The 22,381-nt window shown below is 48.0% G+C and overlaps 5 protein-coding genes across 5 annotated transcripts; 3 read left to right on the top strand and 2 right to left on the bottom strand.

Annotated features, from left to right (window-relative positions):
- Window positions 1-61: 61 nt before the first annotated feature.
- Window positions 62-7,665, top strand: LY89DRAFT_592495 (alpha-1,3-glucan synthase Ags2; the record flags this gene model as incomplete). The annotated part of the gene is made up of 9 exons (XM_018209701.1): window positions 62-354; window positions 413-642; window positions 690-946; window positions 999-2,423; window positions 2,471-2,797; window positions 2,851-3,635; window positions 3,683-4,577; window positions 4,636-5,166; window positions 5,215-7,665. 9 exons carry the CDS (start codon window positions 62-64, stop codon window positions 7,663-7,665), a joined length of 7,194 nt encoding a protein of 2,397 aa, XP_018067161.1.
- A 580-nt stretch (window positions 7,666-8,245) lies between these two features.
- Window positions 8,246-8,863, bottom strand: LY89DRAFT_687766 (uncharacterized protein). The gene is made up of 2 exons (XM_018215572.1): window positions 8,636-8,863; window positions 8,246-8,579 (listed from the first exon to the last, which is right to left on the bottom strand). The coding sequence occupies exons 1-2, from the start codon at window positions 8,794-8,796 to the stop codon at window positions 8,270-8,272; spliced, it is 471 nt and encodes a 156-aa protein (XP_018067162.1). The 5' UTR covers window positions 8,797-8,863; the 3' UTR covers window positions 8,246-8,269.
- A 2,811-nt stretch (window positions 8,864-11,674) lies between these two features.
- On the top strand, window positions 11,675-12,970 carry LY89DRAFT_652124 (glycoside hydrolase family 16 protein; the record flags this gene model as incomplete). Its single annotated transcript, XM_018212189.1, has 3 exons — window positions 11,675-12,051; window positions 12,102-12,585; window positions 12,638-12,970. The coding sequence occupies 3 exons, from the start codon at window positions 11,675-11,677 to the stop codon at window positions 12,770-12,772; spliced, it is 996 nt and encodes a 331-aa protein (XP_018067163.1). The 3' UTR covers window positions 12,773-12,970.
- Window positions 12,971-13,884: 914 nt separating this feature from the next.
- Window positions 13,885-19,526, top strand: LY89DRAFT_592077 (ankyrin repeat protein-like protein; the record flags this gene model as incomplete). Its single annotated transcript, XM_018209678.1, has 8 exons — window positions 13,885-14,177; window positions 14,225-16,412; window positions 16,507-16,865; window positions 16,919-17,634; window positions 17,701-18,056; window positions 18,108-18,453; window positions 18,501-19,003; window positions 19,053-19,526. The coding sequence occupies 8 exons, from the start codon at window positions 13,885-13,887 to the stop codon at window positions 19,524-19,526; spliced, it is 5,235 nt and encodes a 1,744-aa protein (XP_018067164.1).
- LY89DRAFT_785387 (uncharacterized protein) lies at window positions 19,454-22,315 on the bottom strand. Its single transcript, XM_018222890.1, has 4 exons — window positions 21,931-22,315; window positions 19,899-21,884; window positions 19,787-19,845; window positions 19,454-19,725 (listed from the first exon to the last, which is right to left on the bottom strand). Exons 1-4 carry the CDS (start codon window positions 22,131-22,133, stop codon window positions 19,679-19,681), a joined length of 2,295 nt encoding a protein of 764 aa, XP_018067165.1. The 5' UTR covers window positions 22,134-22,315; the 3' UTR covers window positions 19,454-19,678.
- Between the last annotated feature and the right edge of the window lie 66 nt (window positions 22,316-22,381).

Genomic DNA, 22,381 nt, shown 5'->3' on the forward strand with positions numbered 1-22,381 from the left:
TCAGGAAAACGTCAGTTTCTACTGCCGTGCACTTCTTCTTCTCTCTCTGTGCCCATCCAAGATGGCACTCTCTCAAAACAACCCAACTCTTTTGGTCTCTCTTTTTCTGGTATCATTATTGTGTCTACCATCGACAGCGTTACAGTTCCAACAGCAGTATATCGACTATAACCTCAACCAGAATCAGACAGCTGTTGAGGTCGAAAACTACTACGGGATATGGGAGAATCATAGCTTCTATCCTAGTCCGAGCAATTGGCGAGTGCCTTTTTATACACTCTTCCTCGACAAGTTCGTCAATGGCGATCCAAGCAACGACGATATCAATGGCACTGCATTCGAACACGATTTGATGTGAGTACTACCAACAAAATCTTCGTCCTGGATAATAATACTAATATCTCTGTTGCAGGCAAACACAGCTTCGCCATGGAGGTGATCTTCAGGGACTCGTCGACAGTCTCGACTACATACAAGGCATGGGTATTGAAGCTATATATATTGCAGGAACACCCTTCATCAATCAGCCTTGGGGTGCCGATGCATACTCTCCATTAGATTTCAGTCTCCTCGACCAGCACTTCGGTAGTATTCAGGCATGGAGGGACGCCATCACCGCGATCCATGATCGTGGCATGTACAGTGAGTATCTCCGAGATTCTTCGAGACTCGATCTAATCTCGAGCTAGTCATGATTGATAATACGATGTCAACAATGGGAGATCTTCTTGCTTTCGAAGGATATCTTAACGCTTCAGTTCCATTTACTCCAAAAGAACACGAAGTACTCTATCGGGACTCGTCAAGGCAATACGCAGACTTCACATTTGGCAACAACTACAATACATCTTGCGAATACCCGAGGTTTTGGCTCGAGAACGGGTTCCCTGTTGGGACAGATGTTACATCTCAATTAACGGGATGTTATGATTCGGAATTTGATCAAGTGAGTTGGAACGTGACCCTGAATTACCTTCTGATGCTAATTCTGGACTCAGTACGGAGACTTTGAAGGCTTGGGGGACTTTGATGGATGGAAGCGCTCATTGTCGAAGGCAGCAGGTGTTCAGGACAGACTACGAGACTGGATCCCCTCAGTGCGCGAGAAAATTGAAATTTTCTCTTGCCTCACTATCATGATGCTCGATATCGATGGATATCGCATCGACAAAGCAACACAGGTCACTGTGGATGCACTTGGCGAGTTCAGTCATGCCATGCGAGAATGTGCTAGGGCAGTAGGAAAAGAAAACTTCTTCATCACGGGCGAGATATCTGGGGGAAATACCTTCGGTAGCATCTTTCTTGGAAGAGGTCGACAGCCAGACATGCAGGTCTCAAGCCAACTTGAAGCTGTAACGTTGACGAATATGTCTAACAGTTCCTTGTTCATCCGGGGCAACGATCAGAATGGCCTCGATTCTGCAGCCTTCCACTACTCAATATACCGATCGCTGACGAGACTGCTTGGCATGGATGGTCTTATTGAAGGACCTTACGATACTCCCGTTGGGCTCGTCGATGCTTGGAATGACTTGCTTCTCACCAATGACTTGGTCAATCCCAACACTGGTGTTTTCGACCCTCGCCATATGTTTGGAACCACCAATCAGGATAACTTCAGGTGGCCGGCCGTCGCGAATGGAACAGCAAAGATGCTTCTTGGCCAGTTCCTCACAACACTTCACATGCCAGGCATACCATTACTTCTTTGGGGCGAAGAGCAGGCATTCTACGTCCTCGATAGCACATCCGATGACTACATCTTTGGTCGACAATCGATGAGTTCTTCACAAGCATGGAAGATGCATGGTTGTTACCGAGTCGGTAGCTCACAATACCACAACTTCCTTGAAGATGGCGCGCCTGCTCTAGACGGATGCTACGATGATTGGAATACCCTGGATCATCGTGATCCTACACATCCTATTCGTAATATCATTAAAAGCATGTACCAGATGCGAAAGAACTACCCTGTTCTTAATGACGGCTGGCGTCTACAAGAGTTATCGAAGCAAACTCGAAGCACATTTCTCCCTGCGTCGGATGGTACTGCGACGGAAATTGGCATGTGGTCTGCTATGAGAGGCAACTTTGAAGAAGTACAAGATCTTTCAGCGTCCGGGCAAGGGAATCAATCAGTCTGGCTTGTCTATCAAAATGACAATCAGGTTGTCGATTACTCATTCGATTGTTCGAATGCCAGTCTTGCCCTCGTTTCCCCTTTCGATGCAAATACCACCGTCAAGAACCTCTTCTATCCTTACGATGAGATAGTCCTTGAAGCAAGTCCTGTCCAACTTGGTATCAATGGTTCGTTGGGGTTCAATGGGTGCCTGAGTAACCTGACGTTGTCACCATTCGAGTACAGGGCTTACGTACCGATCGACACTTTCATTGGTCCTGGGCCTATGATTACTAAGGTTAGTCGAATAATGTGTACCATGATGCATTTTTTTAACATTATTAGTTTCTCCCTGGCCATGACTCCCGCTTGGAGATTACAGATCCTCAGAACAATACGATCCCGATCGAGCTTCACTTTTCAGCGGCAATGGACTGCACTGAAGTCTTCACCTCTATCTCAATCATATCTACTACTGAAGACGGCACTACAGCAGTATTGGATCCGAACTCAGTCACATGTTTCAGCATCGATCCTGAGCCCGTCGCTCCGTGGTTTGGAAGTCTGCCATCTGTTTGGACATTCAACGCTTCTTTGATCAATGTCTCTGAAGGTATTCATGTGATCACAATTAAGGATGTCCCGACAGAAGACGGGCTAGCTTCGACCCAGGTATGCTTCCCTTTCGAGTGAAATACTACGATCACGAAACTAACTAGAAACAGTCTACCGATAAACTATTTCTTCGTGTAGGCCGAAGTGACAACCCAGTTGTCTTCCCTGGGAGTGCGAACTACACTCAAGATCTCCTGCACCGAGACGAGAATGGCGATCTACTCATTTCTCACAAAGCTGCTGGAGCAGATCAGTTCCGCTACTCTCTCAACTGGGGATCTTCATACAGTCCTTGGCAGACTTACACTGGTGGAAACAGTACCCTTGCTCCTAGACAGTGGTCTGGAACCAAGGCCCAGGATTGGAAAGGCGAACATGTTATTGTTCAGTATCACAGCAGCATTTTGGGAAGCAGCGATCACGTCCAACATGGCGACCTTGATGCAAACACCCCATCTAGAAGATTCCCACACCTGTTTCTTCATGGCGACTTCAACCGCTATGGCCTGGATAGTGGAATGGACAATAGCATGAAGTTAAGTACAAACGGGACTTGGGCTTACAACATGCTGGCCGAGTGGCCAGCTACACTTCAAGTCAATGAATGGGGCATCAATCCTGATGGACAGCAAGATCAGACCGGTGTCTATGGGGACCTTGACAAAGATGGTGTCCTGGACAGGCTTCCACCATCGTCACTCATTCCTGCTACGCTTGGGCTGAATGCCACGCCACCGTCACCATTTCTGAATTGGCATCTAGAACTCAATGATGGGACTCTGGAGTATGAATTCAAACCTACCGGAAACCGATGGCATCAGTTGATAATGTTCATCTTGATGTGGGTCATTCCTGTTCTGACTGGATCTCTTGCTGTATGGGCATATTTGCAATCGTGAGTCTTGTTCTCCCCTCTTCGTCAAATTTGCTAACATTGCACAGGTTCTATCAAGTCAAGTTCAACAAGATTGGCATTCCAATGCAAAAATACTCGCCGATTCCCATGTTGTCGAGGGCTTTCAAACGCAAGAACAACCTAGGATACAAGGAAAGTCCTTTCGGCTCTTCAGCGTCTCTTCTTCGCTACAATGGCCCTTCAAGTTCTGCCGGTCCCATTCCCCCACAACACATGAGACGAACAGTCCTGATTGCAACTATGGAATACGACATTGAAGACTGGGCCATCAAGATCAAAATTGGTGGTCTCGGCGTCATGGCTCAGCTCATGGGCAAGAATCTCGAGCATCAAGACCTCATCTGGGTCGTGCCTTGTGTTGGAGGTGTCGATTATCCCATAGACGAACCAACGACGCCGATGGATATTACGATAATGGGCAAATCATACCAAATTCAAGTCCAGCTCCATGTTTTCCGAAACATCACATATGTTTTGCTTGACGCACCCATCTTTCGTGCACAGACAAAGACGGATCCATACCCTGCGAGAATGGACGACATTGACTCTGCTATCTACTATTCTGCTTGGAACCAGTGTATTGCAGAGACCATCAGACGTTTTAATCCGGATTTGTATCATATCAACGACTACCACGGAGCTCTGGCGCCGGTCCATCTTCTCCCAGAAACCATTCCATGTGTTTTGTCGCTCCATAACGCTGAATTCCAAGGACTTTGGGCGATGAAAAATGACGAGGAAGCAAAGGAAGTTTGCGAGGTATATAACATCCCGACTGAAGTGGCCCAGAAATATGTCCAATTCGGGGATGTGTTCAATTTGTTGCATGCTGGTGCATCTTACCTTCGGATCCACCAAAAAGGATTTGGCGCTGTTGGAGTTAGTAAGAAGTACGGAAAGAGATCGTGGGCTAGATATCCTGTAAGTTATCCTGCTTCCCTTCAGGCGAGTCGTCTTACAAAGCTGACCCCGCGCTTAGATTTTCTGGGGCCTCAACAAAATCGGCCAACTCCCAAATCCCGACCCCTCTGATCTGGCAGAATGGACACCAGCCCAAATCGAAGGAGATGTTGAGATCGATGAAGAATTCGAGAAAAACCGCGCGGATCTCCGAGTCCAAGCCCAACAATGGGCTGGTCTGACAGTCGATCCTCTAGCCGAACTTCTTGTTTTCGTCGGAAGATGGTCGATGCAGAAAGGCGTAGATCTCATCGCTGATGTGATGCCAGGGCTTCTTGAGGAGAATGAGAAGATCCAACTTATCTGTATTGGTCCTGTGATCGATCTTTATGGTAAGTTTGCAGCGCTCAAATTGGATGTCTTGATGAAGAAGTACCCTGGGAGAGTATACTCGAAGCCTGAGTTCACTGCTCTTCCACCGTATATCTTCTCTGGTGCTGAATTCGCACTCATCCCATCAAGAGATGAGCCCTTCGGACTCGTAGCTGTTGAGTTTGGAAGAAAAGGAGCTTTGGGAATTGGTGCTCGTGTCGGAGGTCTTGGTCAAATGGTAAGTGTACTTCATGTCCTAGATCTAACGCTTGCTGACTTCGTGAAGCCCGGTTGGTGGTTTACCGTCGAGTCAACAACGACGTCGCACATGCTCAGTCAGTTCAAGAAAGCTATCAAAGGTGCTCTCGCCTCGGATATAGAGACAAGAAAGAAGATGCGAGCTCGAAGTGCCAAGCAGAGATTTCCTGTCGCTCAGTGGGTCGCAGATCTTGAAGAACTCCAGAATACGGCAATTAGGATCCATCGGAAAGAGACTGCGTGTCCCAAATGCGATAGACCAGGTAACAGAGGTAGAACGGGATCTCCATACTCCCGCAGAATCACCAGTGCTCCGTGCTCTCGAAGTTGCAGTCCTAATGGCAGGGTGTCTAGCCCTGCGCCAACACATCATCGTGGCCGCAGATCAGAAGTCCAACAACCTTTTATTAGAGATGCATCGAGTAATGGGAGAGACCTCACATCGAGGTCAAGATCTGGTTCGTCTGCTACTCTGAACAGGAAGGCAATAAGTCGGACTCGATCACCGCTTGGGAACGTGGTAATCAATGCCGAGGATGACGGCGCCATGGTGTCCTCAATGAGCACGCCGCCGAACATGCCAGAGTTAACGAGATCTATGGCCGCTGCGGGTGTTTGGAACGCGGCCGGACATCGTCGTCAAACTTCTTCCCAGTCGTACCTCACTCCCACTCCTGGCCTTATGACTCCATCGAGCAGTAATTACGATGTCCTAACCAATGATGGCGATTCAATGCCAGGAACGCCACCTATGGAAGACGACGACGATTTCTTACCCCCGAACCATAATTTCTATCAGAATGAAAATCTAAGCACTTTGAGCCTGGAAACTGTGATTGGCACCAAGCAGGACTTCTCTCTTCAGAAGGTCGACCCCTCATTTACCGACAGCACAGAGGAATACTTCAATGATTTCAAAGTCAAATTGCGCAAGCTTGAAGCATCAAATTCCGAGAGTGCATTATGCATCGAGGACTACTTAGTGAAGAGCGAGAAAGCCTGGTTTGGAAGGTTCCGAGACGCGAAACTTGGAAAGACACCCCGAAGTTCTCCTGCTCCTTCGATCTTCAATACTTCCAAACCGTCAACACCTCAGCTTGGTGCTAGCAATCCTCTCATTTCGGATCCCTTGGACGAGTTTAAGCTCAGCGAATCCTATAGGCCACCTAGAGGCGTCAAGAAGTATCTTCAGTACAAGATTGGAGACTGGCCTATTTACACTTTTTTCTTGGCTCTGGGTCAAATCATGGCCGCGAACTCGTATCAAATTACACTTCTGACCAGATCTCAAGGCCAAAATGCCGAAGAGTTCTACATCATCGCTGGTATCTACTTGATAGCATCACTCTCTTGGTGGATATGCTACAGAAGCCTGAAATCTGTGTATGTCCTATCGCTGCCATTCCTTTTGTACAGTATAGCGTTCTTGCTTTTGGGGTGTGTTCCTTTCTATCCAAGCAACGCCATGTTTTCGATTGCTCGGGTTCAGAACGCAGCAACAGGGTTCTACACCGTTGCCTCAGCAAGCGGATCCCTATACTTTGCCCTCAATTTCGGCGATGAGGGCGGATCCCCTGTCAAGTCTTGGGTCAACCGAGCCTGCATCATCCAAGGCACGCAGCAGATTTATATCTGCGCTCTCTGGTTCTGGGGTGCGCACCTCAACTCCGCATCCTACAGCACGGACCCCCTCAGCAAGACCATGGCATATATCCTGATTCCGCTCTCCGTCGTCCTCTCCAGCATCGCTTTCCTCCTCCTCTATGGCCTTCCATCTTACTACCACCAGTCCCCTGGAAAGATCCCCTCACTCTTCCCCTCCCTCTTCCGCCGCAAGATCGTCCTCTGGTTCTTCATTACAGTCATCATCCAGAATTTCTTCCTCTCTTCTCTGACCGGTAGGAACTGGAGCTACCTCTGGTCCAGCAAACACGTCCCATCATACGCCATTGCGCTCCTCGCCCTCTTCTTCTTCATCCTGGTTTGGGCCTCTTTCCTATACTTCTTCGGTCTTGCAGCAAAGACTCACACTTGGATCCTACCCATCTTTGCGATTGGGCTAGGTGCTCCTCGATGGGCGCAGATTCTGTGGAGTTGCACGAGCATCGGTCTCTATCTTCCTTGGGCTGGATCGCCACTAGCGAGTGCGTTATTGGGAAGGGCGTTGTGGCTTTGGTTGGGTGTTCTAGATGCGTTGCAGGGTGTGGGGTTTGGGATGATTCTTCTGCAGACGTTGACGAGGGTGCATATTTCTGCGACCTTGATCGGAGCTCAGGTATTGGGAGTGAGTGTTACTGCGTTGGCGCATGCGGTTGGACCTCAGAGAGGTGGGGTAGGAAGTGTGTTTCCCGATTTTGGGAGGGAGAGTGTGAGTGCGTGTTTGGGAAGTGGGTGGTTTTGGATGGGATTGGGGTGTCAGATGGTGGTTTGCGTGGGGTTCTTTAAGTTCTTTCGGAAGGAACAGTTGAGTAAACCTTAGAAGTGTTTTGTAAAGACGGAGTTGAAGGTTAAGTAGATTGAGGTTTTGATAGATTGAGAAAATTTAGCGTAGGCGTTTAATTGAAGTTGAAATTGTCGAGGTACTGTACTTAGGTAGCTATGAGTAATGACAACACGTCTTACCAATCTTGTCACTTTAGGAACGTTCTCATTTGGCAGTGTAAGATGAAGGCCTATCTCTCCAACGCCTGATAAATCGCGTTGTTTCTACGCCAACGCTCCCTCATTTCAGAAATAAAAGTGGAAAGCCACCCCTTTTACTTTAGCGAGCCAAGACGTCGCTTCGATACACTGCGGAGCCTGTGTGCAATCTCGAAAGCCCTATCGGAAGACGTGATGGGAGGCTCTTTCGCACAACATGATACATATCGCACACAAGACGGACAGTGATGTACGTTTAAAGACGGGTTAACCAAGATCAGGTTGAAAATGCACTTTAACACCAACTATCTTTGCCTGACTCTCTCTTCTACTTGGAGACTCAAATCTTCCTGATCAACAGAACATTGCTTAATACATTTATCAAGACTAGTACCAGCTCCAACAAATACTCTTCTGTCCCATGCTCGGTGCCCATCGCCAATTCAGGCATCATCCGTACACAACGAGTATTCATCGACCAACAACGAACACTGATACGACTGAGTCCCATCATAAGGGAAGATAACATCCTGCACCGTCCCATCCCCATTAAGTTGCAACCAAGCATGTCCATCAGTATTGCAATCCAGATCCGTGTATACGCAACACACGGCCGGCGGATCGTTCGCCGAGATTATAGAATTCGTATTTGACTGCCACGCCAGGGGCAAATTGTTGCAGGAGCCGTAGGCACCATATCCTCGCCACAGAAAGCCTTTGTAGAAGTTGTTGGTGTAGAAGTCTGCAAGATGTCTGAAAGCAGGGGTTAGTTGAGAGGATGATGGTGTGGTGGGGAGATGGTGACTTACGGCTGGTCACTGTCTGCGATGCAATTGCATGCGAAGATGCCCGAGGTACCGTTTTGGACGATCTCGCATTTTGGACCAAGACTGGTGCAGTTGAATACATCATCTGCCAAGGACGCAGCTGCGAAGTTTGTAAGAATGTAGAGTGCGCCTTTGAGTCTCATGGTGGATGCGATGACGTTTTGTGTTTGGGTATGTTGGATTTTGAGCAGTCGCAGATCAGCACAATTTATGGCGATCTTGACATTATATAGGCCCAATTCTCTATGTTACTTCGATTGAGATGATAGATCAGTATATCGAAAGGGAAGCTTTGTGGTGACTGATGTTTCGTACCAGCTTAGTACGGGTGCCCAGCGTACCGAAATCGTTGGAACAGATGAATACATCGCCGATCACACAGGTATAGCACCGAGTAGTGGGACTGAGAGTTGATCTGAGCAACTGCATCTTTGAGAAAATACTGCGTGATCAACAGTCTAAAGATGATACATGAAGCGCGATTTCATCAAGATTGCGCTCCTGCTATCGATGCTGGAAATTCGCATGGGAAAGGCAAAAGAGCAACAGAACAGGCACTTACTTCTTTCTCTTGCACGATATTATCAACATCGGCGATCTACAAGCCCCAACAGTCTTACAAATGACAAGTGTATCGAAGTTGTTTCACAGAAGTGTTACGTGTTGCCGAAGCCATTGTGCGACCTTCTTCTGATTCCGAAGGGAGCTGCCGAACAGCGATATGTACTACCTTGTCGACGTAACCTTAGAACAAGTACATTGCCATTGACTAATGCGGTGCTAACAGGGGAGCAGACTCAAAGCTATGCACACGTCTTGTAATGCGCCTTGTTGGCTGCAGAGATAGCAAAGGCAGATCAGTATGGGCTTAGAACGATCCGGAAAGCCATATAACGGTACCACCAAGACTCACCAAGACTCAACAACGCTCGTCGCTGTTTCCTTCTTGAGTACTCCGTGCTGGGACACGCTTTGAGCAAATCGAGCATTTGTAACTCATGAGTAATGATTCTGAAAGGACTGGAAGGAAGAAGTTACTTGATAGACGCAACGTTGCACCATTCGACTTCGAATCCCCTTCGGGCAACAGTCGCTGAACTTCCCTTCTGCTACTTGCATGTGATTCATGGAGATGCATTAGACGCAGCTACATGAATCGATTGCCACTTGCTTAAAATTTAGCTGTCGAATTTTCAAACAGTACGATACTTTGATAATGAACCGGCTACGCCGAATAAATCAGGAGGCAAGATTGCGAGGAAGGATTTGGTGATAGGGTGTGGCGTTGGGATACTTGTCGTTCTGATATATTCCCGCTAGAACGTATTTGTCAGAACTTGAATACCCCTTCATTTACCAATTTCTCTCGTCAACGTTTCGACATCCTTCCTTTCCTCCCAACTAGTCCGCAACTTCCAAGCCACCTCCTCCGTCCCACGAATCCATCGATCCGGCGCTATCAAGGGGCTACCCCTCTCAACTACCCTCTGGATGAACATGCATTCGGCCACTCTGCGGCGCTGTACATGTCTTCGCCTGCGAACTCGTACCTTCAGATAAGTCAAGAGTCTTTTCTACTCTGTTACATGTTTTTGTGGACGGAATATATATGGGATACCAGACGGCGTAGCAAGCGTCTTGTCCTCTTATGCCCGGAAAGCAAAGAAACCAGAAATATAGCTTCATCAACTACGAGAAGCATTAGATTCGACCGAGTCTGCATCTCCTCACGTGGAAATCATCGAGCTTTTAGTGGAAGAACGATATTCCAGGTTGCATACCGAGAAGTCATCTCGCTATGCTTGTCAATGTAGCAAGCTTCATCCCTCAATCCATGTATTTGATCTTTTGCGCGGTAAACCATGGATCGGCTCTCGCTTTTCCAGGTCGGAATTTCCGATTCGAAAGACCTATTGGCCCCAGGAAGCGTGGCAACAGTTCAAGTAGTCCTTTAGGAGTCATCGCCCGGAGTTTCAACAATCGTTCTACCACGCATGAATCGTGGCTAAGTGGAAAGAGACGAAGACAACGCTCCTATATTTTGCATGCCACCTGATTTGGTGCGTTAGAGGAAGGTGAAGGATTTGCCTCGGTCCGCTCCCCATGTTTTTGTACACAACCCCCGCGATCCGCTAACAGGGTGATCGACGCATCACACTTAGCTCAACCAATGCGCTGTCAAAGTCTGACATTCGGACGTTACTCGGCGCAACCGACGCTGAACCCTTTCACTGGCTCACAGTCTTATGCCGGTAAATATGCACGACAGAGCGTGCTGGTTCCTGACAATCGCAGATGATCCGGCACCATCTTGTGATTACCGAATCCTGCTGCAAGGGGAAGATGAGCTTAACTTTGAGCTATCTCATGATCAATATCCGCATGAGTCCGGCCCACCTGCGCTGCGATATTGATCCGTGCAGCGAGTCATCCCGGACCCCAATGTGGCGTTTCTGGTTCGGGGTAGTGGCACCAATCGTTTCATGCCATGGGGACGCTTTTGAGTTGTCTTCAACCAGATTCGTGGGATTACAGCTTCTATCATCTCACCTATTGCCGATCATCGATCTGAATGTTCTCGACACTCCTCGAACATCAGATGAAGTCCATTTTGAGAAAGAACTCCGCAGAGCTGGAGCAGAAGACGTCTAATGCTTCACCTAGGCATGTAACGATCCTGCTATACTTCCGTCTACCCTACCAATCCTTCTGTCATCCTTCACGGTAGTCTACCAAGGTACGTCTCGAAAGGAGGTCTGTTGTGAGGGCTCTTGCACATCTCGGCGCCGAAAGCTCACGCGGAAATCCGGCATGCTTTCTATGACTAAGGTCATCTCAGTTGTTGAAGCCTCCTGGATCATTATAAAATGTCTAGACTTTCCTTGTGGATGAAGGTGACAGTTCGTCCTTCATCTCAGCACCAACACTCCTTAGTTCGTGACGTTCTACTTGTACATATTTCTTCTTGCCTATACATTCAAGCATATACTACATTCCTTCTCAGTACATACTTTGCCCATCATGCCGTCAATCCGTTCTTCTATTGGTTTGGGGCTCCTTAGCTATGCCAGCACAATAGCCGCTCTTGCGACTAATATCAGTGGCACTTATCACCAATATTCCGCAGCATCGTATGCCCTGGTTAATACATATAACAGCGGCAACTTCTTCTCTGATTTCAGCTTCTATACGGGCACCGACCCTACTAATGGCTGGGTGAATTATCAGTCACAGTCTGCAGCAGCAGCCGCAGGGCTGTACAACACCAATAACGGCCAAATTTATATGGGCGTTGATTCCACCACAGTCAACCCGCCTGCACCTGGCCGAGCATCTGTTCGCGTGTCGAGCAATGAGGCCTACACCCATGGACTTTTTATTGCTGATATTGCTCATATGTAAGTCGACCTTGTACCTTTAAAATCTATCACTGACCCAGATTCTCCAGGCCAGGAAGTATCTGCGGTGTCTGGCCCGCCTTCTGGCTTTTTGGTCCCAACTGGCCCAACAGTGGAGAAATCGACGTGATCGAGGGCGTCAACCTCGCCGGAACAGACACTATCACATTACACACTGCTGCAGGATGCACCATCAACACAGCTGGTTCTCAAGCTGGAACTACTCTTGCGAACTCTAACTGTAATACCGATAACGGAAACACCGGCTGCGGGGTCACTACCACTACCTCCAACGCCTACGGTAATTCCTTCAACAACAACGGCGGTGGCGTTTACGCTATGCAATGGGAGAGCTCTGGTATCTACGTGTGGTTCTTCCCACGTGGCAGTATCCCGAGTGATATCACGGCTGGTGCACCAGTAACTGGGAACTGGGGAACGCCTATTGTGGCGTTCAATGGTGGAAGTTCATGTAACATCGACTCGTTCTTTGCCAACGAGAACATTGTCTTCGACACTACCTTCTGTGGCGATGTAAGTATTCCTCCTCTTTTACGTTAAAGATACAGTACTGATGTCTTCTTAGTGGGCTGGAAGTGTTTGGGGCTCGAGCGGATGCCAGAACTTGGCTTCCACTTGCAATGACTATGTTGGAGCCAACCCGGGTGCTTTCGCTCCTGCTTATTGGCTTATTAATTCCGTCAAGGTTTATCAGTTGTAGATGGAAACGATGATGGGATTTCTTGCATTGGGACGGCGTTACATTATTCGATTCCTGACGGTCGTTACCTCTAACCCCCTTTGAGGTGGACTCGGTTATGGTCGCATGAGAGGAGGACTTTCTGTCGCCGCTCTTTATTCTTCTTTTTGTCTATACTTCTTGCATGGAACTGTCATTATTGGACTTTGGGATGGAGGGATATTTGGGCCATCGGCCATCGTCATTCCTAGCTTCGCGATTCAACTAAGGGAGAGTTCGACGTTGAGAGAATCCTTACCCACGTGACCATTGCCCCGCATTTCCACAGTCCCTTCGGTTTGAGAATATGATTGAAGCAAGAAATGGACCACTGCATAAAAGAGTCTTCCTCCTTACAGTACTTTCCCTGTTACAAGACCTTTTGTGGGGGTGAGGGCTCGAGTGAGCTTGGCTCGAGCTGTCAAAGTCGGTTTCTGCTTGAAATTTCTGTGACCTAAGCAGCTCCACGATGATTTTAAAAAGCTTAACACGTTGCTCGTTACTTACATGTTCATGATAAAAGATATCAAGTCTTCAAGTGTGTTGATTATTGTTTTGCTTTGAGGGGGGGAAGAAGTTCCAATTATTAGGATTACAACCTTCATAATTGGCAGGCAACGCAACGCCACGCAGCATGTCCAAATGCATAAGCGGCCGACAGTATCAGGCTACAGTCAGATATCGGACCCATTTCTCGTGTTGAGAGCCTGATGTCAAACTCAGGGGAACCACTATCACGTGTCGCGACTTCGCTAAAGTGGCTAGCGTCAAGGCATCAACCCAAAAATAGCACTCTGCCTAGAATTCTCTGCATCTTCGATCACGAGAACAGGCGTTCATCCAACGCGTAAATGAATCATCGAGACGCGATGTACTTTGGTGTCTGTTGATCCTTGATGAACTTGACGTCAAAAAGACTCTTTCCCCGACTTTCTTTTCGTCCTTTCAATTCATCAGTCGCGACTTTTCGTGAATTTCAGCCCAGAGAACTATCACGAAATCAAGCTTTCTGTTCATTTGTTCATTCTTCGATCCTTTTTCGTTCCTCAATAACTATCGTCAATCTCGCTTTTTCAACTAGAAGAGTGTCCACGATGGCAACTGTCACAGAAACACCTGAACGCATCGAGATTCCTGAGCTTCCGTCCAAGACTGTTAAGGATTTCATTCCATACATTGCGAAGCATCCTGATACTGCGATCGGTACCCTCCTCGAGCCTTACAAAGCCTTCGAGTCTGAGCTCCGCAAAGTGTATGCCCAGCAACCAGACCACGAGGTTGTGAAGGATGGCACTGTCAACTTAGTACCCATCTTCGATGGACACGAGCACGAGCTGAAGATTCGAGCTCGAGATCTGGATGCTGAGACTGACGATGAAAAAGCCAAGTACGAAACCTCCTGACCTGTTACACGTCATTGCTAATACTTGCGAGGTTCATCATGGCCTTGAAGCCAGAGGATCGCAAGCCCAATAATGTTCCGGCTGTTGTTGGTTCATTCAAGGACTTCCAGCAAAACTTCAATTTGTTTTCCGAGTCCGCTCTCACTGATCTCGATTGGAACAATGTGGTGGCTGCCGGTTCTGCTGTTACTACTGCATTACTTCCCGTTCCTGACAAATGGTCTGAAAGCAAGAGAAGCATGAGAGAGTATTACCACGAACATCTTGCCCCTGCCAGCGATGTTGACTTGTTCTTATACGGTCTCAACGAAGAACAAGCTTTGGAGAAGATCAAGCAGATCGAGAAGAATATCAAGGACAGCATTCTTCACGAGACTACAACGATTCGCACAAAAAACGCGATCACCATTGCCAGCCAGTATCCCACACGCCATGTCCAGATTGTTTTACGCTTGTACGACTCTATTTCCCAGATTATCACAGGCTTCGATGTTGATTGCGCTTGTGCTGCCTACGATGGGAAGCAAGTATACGCCGCCCCTCGAGCTATCGGCGCATTCATTACTCAGTGCAATACAATTGATCTCACTCGTCGTTCTCCTTCTTATGAAAATCGTCTTTCCAAATATTCCCACCGTGGTTTCGAAGTCTATTGGCCTCTTCTGGATCGCAATCGCATTGATCCTACGATCTTTGAGCGTTCATTCGGTAGGACTCAGGGTCTAGCACGTCTTTTGATCCTCGAAAAACTCCCGAAGTCTGTTGATCGCGACTCATACATGGATCAACGTCGTGCTGAGAGAGGTCGACCCGCATTGCATCGTGGATATCGCAATCAATTTAAGATGGGTGGGAATATCAAAGACCAAGAGGAGGATGAGGTCGCAGAATGGGTCGAACAGGAAGAAGTGGCATCGTATCATACCATGACTGTGCCTTATGGCCCGAAGTACCACGCTGCTCGGATCAATCGCTTGCTCTACGCCAAGGATCTTCTACTCAATGCGGAGTGGAATCAGCCAGATGACCGTGAGGTTTATCTCCATCGCCACCCATGCTTCTTCGGTACTGCAGAGGAAGTTCTTGAGGACTGCTGTGGCTACTGTCCAGCTCCCAAGACTGATGAAGAACACGAAGTTGCTGAAGAAGAGACCAAGACTTACATCTCTGGAAAGCTCAAGTTTCTCATGGATGATCCAGGACGCCAAGAAATTGGAAGCTTCAACCCCATCACCGACAATGAATGGACAACCATGGCATATGTTGGCGACACTGCAAGACTCTGTCAAGCCATTGTTAATGGAGATCTTGAGCACGTCCAGGACTGGTGCTCTCAAGAAGGTGTAGACGTCAATCGTCGCGATTACACTGGCCGCACTCCTCTCCATCTTGCTGCGATGGCTTCGACTCCGGAAATAGTCCAATGCTTAATTGATAACGGAGCAAGAATGATTGACAGGCTTGTCGATGGTAGGACTGCGTTGCACATTGCCGCTGCCCGTGGTAATGCAACAATGGTCAAGGCGCTCATGGACCGTAGCATGGCCAACGAGGAGGAAGAAGACGAAAAAGAGGAGACTCATCGCGCTGCGAAGAGAGCTGAGCGTGCTGCTAAAGGTCAAGATACTAGCATGCAGGCTGATGAGAGCGACGCGGAGTCCGAGGCTTCTGAGATCACGCTCGAAAGCGAGGACGACGAGAAAAGTGATGCTATGACGATGGGATCTTTCGTCAAGGTCGACAAGGAGAAGCAAGCTGCAGACGAAGGTGTCCCCGAAGACTCGGAAGAAGATCCCGACGTCTATGAGATCGACGTTATTGCTTGGGATTATGGCCTCTCGCCTCTCCACCTCGCAATCCTGAATGGACACTTGGACATTGTCGAATTGTTGGTCTCGGAATATGGCGCTGATGTGCTTCTACCAGTCAAGCTTGTCCAACCAGGAACCAATACCGCTCGAGGTGCAATTATGACCATCCTCCTGGCTATGTCTCTGCCTACAGAGAAATGCAAGGAGATGGTGAAGCTTCTGCTTGAACTCGGTGCAACATCAGCCCAAGCTGATATGAATCATTACACGGTCTTGCACTTTGTTGTCAGCCAGAATCACCATGATATCCTGGACGTCTTGCTATCGAACGATCGACCACTTGCCTTGAGCGTCCTAGACAATGTCAGCACGTCTCAGCACTATGGTCAGGAGAGCAACACGCCTTTGGTAAGCACGCCTCTTTTGTATAACATATGAATAACGCAAACCTTTACACACTTTCATTTTCTCCATTGTAATATAGCGCTAACTGGGATATCAGGCGACAGCTATTGAGAAAGAATATACGGACATGGTTGCACGACTCCTTAAGCTTGGAGCAAAACCAACAATCGAATTCGATCAATGGGTTAAGATGTATCTTGCTAAAAACGAATGGGCTAAGTCACAAAACGCCGATTATACATTGAACCAATACCGAAACTCCGTGACGCAGCCTCTCATCTCAGCTGCAGCTAAGGATATGGGGAAGACTGTCGAAGATCTTGTCGCCCATGGAGCTGACCCGTGCACACTTGAGAAGTCTGCTCACAACGTCGTCGAAAATCCTCAAAACTACAGCTATCAAGTTGCCGAAGCAGTTCTTGATATCATTCAAAAGAAGCTCAAAGCTCTGCGAGAGTACGTACTTTTTTTATCTTCATGAATTTTCATTGTGCTGACCAAATCACTAGCTGGAAAGAACCGGAGCAGAACATTCCAAAGGAACCCAAGACTCTCAAGGCTCAGTCTGCATATACGTATGGCTTGAACGAAGGCACATATGAATACTGGAGTGCTGAGCAAGACTTCAAATCAAAGAAGGCGCAGAACGAGGCAGAATGGAAGAAATGGGAAGAACAATCAAAACCCAAGAAGCAGGAAGGACTCGAGGGGAAGAAAGCTGCAGTTGCGAAGCTTATTTTGGAACTTGAATGTGCCGAGAAAGCCTTGATCAATGCCGGTGGCAAGACGTTCGCTCAAATGCACCCGGACATCCATCAGCAAACTCAGATTGCTCCTCAACCTTACAATCCACCACCTCCTGCTCCTTACGCCACCTCGCTCCCCTTCTTAGATCCTACTCTAAACGATATCAAGAGAGATGGATATAAGATGATGTTTGAAGCTGCTTGGAATAACGACCTGGAGAAGATCAAATCCATTACTCTTGCGCCATGGAACTGGAGAGACTCGAAGACAATGGAGCCGCCTCTCAAGGTTGCGATCCAAGATGGCAACGGCTTCAGTCCCTTCTCGATCGCTGTACTTCGCGGACATCGTGACCTTGCTAGAAAGATTGTGGAAATTTGTGCAACTCAGTATCACAAAGACGACGGTCTCAACTCCCGTCAACGATGGAATGTGCGTACCGGTGTGGATAGTGATGATGAGTCTGATGACGGTGAAGGTAATGAAAAGTCCGATCAAGCTTCGATGATCGACAGGATTAGAGACAATTACTGACTTTACTTAGATCTTCCCATCTTTTCAGAGTTAGTCAGCGACAAGTTCACTGTTGATAATTTGGGCGAGATTTCGAACGTTGTCAAGAGTAATGTCTTGCCAACAACCATGATTGAGTGGAGTATGTTGCCATACAGAATTTTGAATCCAGAGCACAAGATTCGGGAATCAAAGATAGATCTTTTAGACACCGCTATTCATGAGGATGATATGGGCTTGTTGAAGTTTATCATCGAGCTTGCATCGCACCAACAAGCATCACTGGCTCAGGAAGAAGATGATCAGAAATCTTATACAGTCGGCCGATCTTCCTTCCTCCTGGCTATCAAGCTTGGACGAATTGCCATGCTAGCAGAAATGATCAAGGTATGTCAACTCACTGACAAGTAACGAACATGCAAATGCTGAATTCTCTAGACAACTGGTGTTGGTATCCCACTCAACGAGCTGATCCAGCAAAGTGGAGTTGAGGTCAAGACGAAACCTAGATACTATCAAGGACTAAGTGTAGGAGGTAAGAAGCGGGCTGACTGGGCACAAGCTCCTGGCGGCAACGTGCATGTCATCGAGGAGAAGATCCCACCTCTCTTGCGCGCCGCTCAATCTGGATCTGTCGACTCTGTTGAATGGTTCATGAGTGATGCACCCTTGAGGCGATACAAGGAATTCGCAGAAGCCAACAAGCATGACAAGCGAATCAAGACTCTCGAAGCATCCGGCAAAGGATTTGACAAGACCATTGAGAAATGGCTTGGTGCGAAAAGTAAGAAGCTTGCTTTTCAGTATGAAAATATGCTGACACTTTCTTAGGTGAACTAGCACTTCATTGTGCTGTTCTGTCTCACGAATCAGACGCCGCTTCAGCGATTGCTCTCCTCAAGCATCTACTTTCTGTTGCACCCGACACACTCGAGCAGAAGTCGTCCGAAGGCTGGACTCCTCTTCAAGTCGCAGTGATCAAGCACCGCGTGCCCATCATTGAGTATCTTCTCTCTATCGGTGCCAATCAGCGTCATCGTGATAAGATGGGCCAGAACATGGTTCATAGCATGCTACGAAACGTATCCCAATGGTACAAGGACGATAGAAAGCGCTTACAGAAGATGCTCGATCTCTTCGACAAAGAAGCACTCAAGGAGATGTTCCTTGAACGATGTACAAATCAACCTGGAGCTTTAACCCCATTGGCGTACTTCATGTCAAACCATCGTGGCAACACCAACGCCCACAAAGTCATGTCCATTCTGTCAACGTATTCTACTGGAGAGGACTTGTCGATGATCAATGGAGAAGGAGATTTGCCTCTGCACGTGGTTCGTAGCTTCCAAACAGAAACCAAAATTTATCACTAACATTATCTAGGCAATCAAGAGCTCCCGCAGCACGCAGACCGAATTCCTGCTTTCGTTAAATAACTCTCTTCTGTACCGCGAGAACGCAACTGGTCGTACTCCACTCGAGATGTCTCGCGATATCTACATCGCATCCTGCGTCGAAAATGGTCCGTTGATCACTCGACAATTCGGGTATCGCTACTACTATCCTGGCCACGAGGACTATCAATCTCTCATCCACAAGCCACTGAGTGACTTTGTGCCCAAAAAAGACCAGCCGGAAGAGTGCAAGAAGAGAACCTGGGAAATCTGCAATGAGATGGATCAGAAATTGAGAAGTGAAGGCGGAGAGAGGAAGAGGAGATTGGTGAGCTTGTTTGAGGCTAATGAGGTTGCTAAGAGAGTTACTGGGATGAAGAGATATGGAGGATACCAGATGGTGGTCAATGGTGGACTGGTCGATAATGAGGGGAAGCCTGATGTGTTTAGTGAGTGGATGTAGATTGCTCAGCTGGAGATTGCTTGCGAGGAAACTCAGATTGCTATTTCGCTTGTATACTGTTGCGGAAGCTTAGAAGTCGGATGTTTGATAAGTACAACTACAATCAAATTGCACTCTCCTACCTTTCATCTCGTCCATTCACCATGAAGTCATTAACCACCCGCCCCTGGATACGAAAAGCCAAACACAGACCCAAATCCTATCAGACACACATTAGCAAATCTCCCACCTCAACCCCAACAACCAAAAAAAAAACTCACCCAAAACCCCAGCCAAAACCCAAACCATGCCCAAAACCCCCGTATTCGGCGGACAAAACCTATAATCATAGTCAGCCCCCTCTATTCCCATTCATTCTATTGAACTACAAACCTATCATCCGAAGCATTCACAAAGCCCGACCAAAACAGCCATTGAGCAATATACGACACAAACCCCAACAGAATACCCAGCACCAGAATAAACGGTTTCCATTCCTCCAAGTTTCGAGGGGTGTGCACCCAGGGCGGCGGTTTCGGTTTCTCGTTTTCGGCCTCGGGGTCGGGATCTTGGGTGGAGACGCCTTGGTATGCGGTGTTGGATGAGAAGTGGGGGGTGTGGCGGCGGCGGATGGATTGGGGGTCTGAGAATGGGTTCTTGGGAAGGGGAGTAGGGTTGGCGAATGGGTTGTGCGGGAGGCCGGTGGTGGGGGAGGTGGTGTCGAATTCGTCGCTGTAGGGACGGTGGGTTATGGAGTCGCGGTGGCCGGGGCGGAGTTGTGGGGGGAAGGGGTCGGTTATGTCTTGTTCTTGGTCTGTTTGAGTGTTGTTTTGAGCTGTAATATCTGTCCTAGCAAGATCTTGGACGGGTTGAGTCGGGTGTGGGTCGACAAATGGGTCTTCTAGGGCGTTGGTCTCATTGTTGTTGATGGGGTGTGATTGGAGAGGTGAGGACAGGCTGAATCTGGGGACGGTCGCCATTCTTGGTGCGTATTGTGGGATGTAAACGTCTTCCGCGTTCTCGATCGCATGTGTGGCTCCGTCATCATCTTCTAGTAGTGACACGCTTGAGGGTTCGCTCGTGGCGTGATTGGGATCAGGATCATAAGGTCTTGTCTGGTGTCCGGAATCGTGTGCTGGTGGCTCGGAGATATGTACGGTGGGTGTTTGAGGTATGAAGAACTTGGCCTCCGGAGACGAGCTGTCCTTCTTGATTTTACTTTTCTGCTTCTTCGCAACCTTTTTGATCTCTTTCCATCCTGCGACTATGGCTCCGAAGAATATCATAACCAATCCTAGAAGCACAATGACGGCAACCCAGACAGCTACAACTGCTGGAAGTGCAATAGCCCAAAGTATGGCTCCATTGTACATATCCCTAGCCTGGTGGCCTTTCCAATATGGATATAGATGATTGTGCTTGTAGAGCCCTCGAATCACCCCTACGTGGACGGTCTTTCCCATGTAAAAACTTCCCAATAATTGCATGATGACTTCTCCCATTGCCGCAGAAATACCGACTCGTGCAATGCTCATCATGCCTTTGGACAAGACATCTGATTGTTGGGTGTTGAAGTATCTTTCGACCCAAGTGCTAGGAATGCTGGACAAGAAGCAGACTATCCAGCCGAGTCGAGGTCGAGTACAGAAAAGCATAGCCAGAAGATGGACATTGACATGTTCGTATCCTGGAGCATTCTTGACCACATAAGCGCTGGCAAAATTGAAGAAGAGTTGGATGCCAGCGAAGAGGATTGCGAGCAAAATAGTCTTGATAACAGGCCATGTACTCCCACTTGATCCCTTGATACGAAAGACAAACTTGAAAGCCGAAATGAACGGTAGTGTGACCCACTTTAAGGGCTTCAGGATGCCTTTTACTCCTCGTACCCATCGTTTATTTCGTGCATCTTCTCTCGAGAACCAGAGCGTCAAGAAAAAGTACGCAATGATGACAAGGACAACCACTACATTCTCCATGCCAAGTATGCCCAAGTATCTCGCTTTGTTGGAAGTGCAATGCGCCTGAGTTGAGTTTGTCGATGCGACTGTATGATTGTCTGGTAAGATGTACTGCTCCCAGTCCAACAATGCCATGCCATCATAGTATGTGAACTGTTCTCTCCAAGTACCGTTGCACAGTGTCTGGATCCAAGCAGCTAAGCTGGCCATCTCGTTCCCTCCATTCGTACAGCATCCTTCATTCTTGAAAAGCCAGGTATCGGGCGACATATCGCATGCCGCTGTCGAGTTCAGGATGGGCCATCCTGGGATCCGACAAGCTCGATCTTCTTCGTGGCAGGTGCTGCACCAATCCTGTTGGTATTCGTCATGAAGAATGTTCCAAATTGGATAACAGACTGAGTTCGATGTACAGGTCCTATTGGTAATTAGCGAGTACTTTAGCAAGCTCGGAGCAGACTCACGATGACATCGAGGTCAGATTTCCTGCGCCGCAGCCTTGTTGAAGACATGATGGGGCGCTTTGGAAGATCTTCGTGTATTGATTATAAGTGATGAGCGCACCGCAAGTTGAGTTGCTGCCATAGACGGCATGTAGGAGTAGTGAGAAAACGAGGATGATCCATCCAGAGCGAGAGGAAGATGATCGGATCATCGTGTCGGGCATTCAAAGGACATGATCGTTGGGGTACTTCACAGGAAAGAGATGGTCAATGTCATAACCGAAGTTCTTCGTGTCGATGCCGCACCAGCTTCATTGTTTGAAGCTCGAACATCAGAGCTTGGTCGAGGCGGAGCCCAGCCTCCTACGGAAATACCCCTAGCTGACCCTGCACTGCAGCTTGTCCGAGACCACATGTAAAGAAAAGCTCTCAAGTGACTGGTTTGTCTGATTAAGGTGGTGTGTGGGACGAC

Source organism: Mollisia scopiformis (assembly GCF_001500285.1).
Source record: "Mollisia scopiformis unplaced genomic scaffold LY89scaffold_20, whole genome shotgun sequence".
NCBI lineage: Eukaryota > Fungi > Ascomycota > Leotiomycetes > Helotiales > Mollisiaceae > Mollisia > Mollisia scopiformis.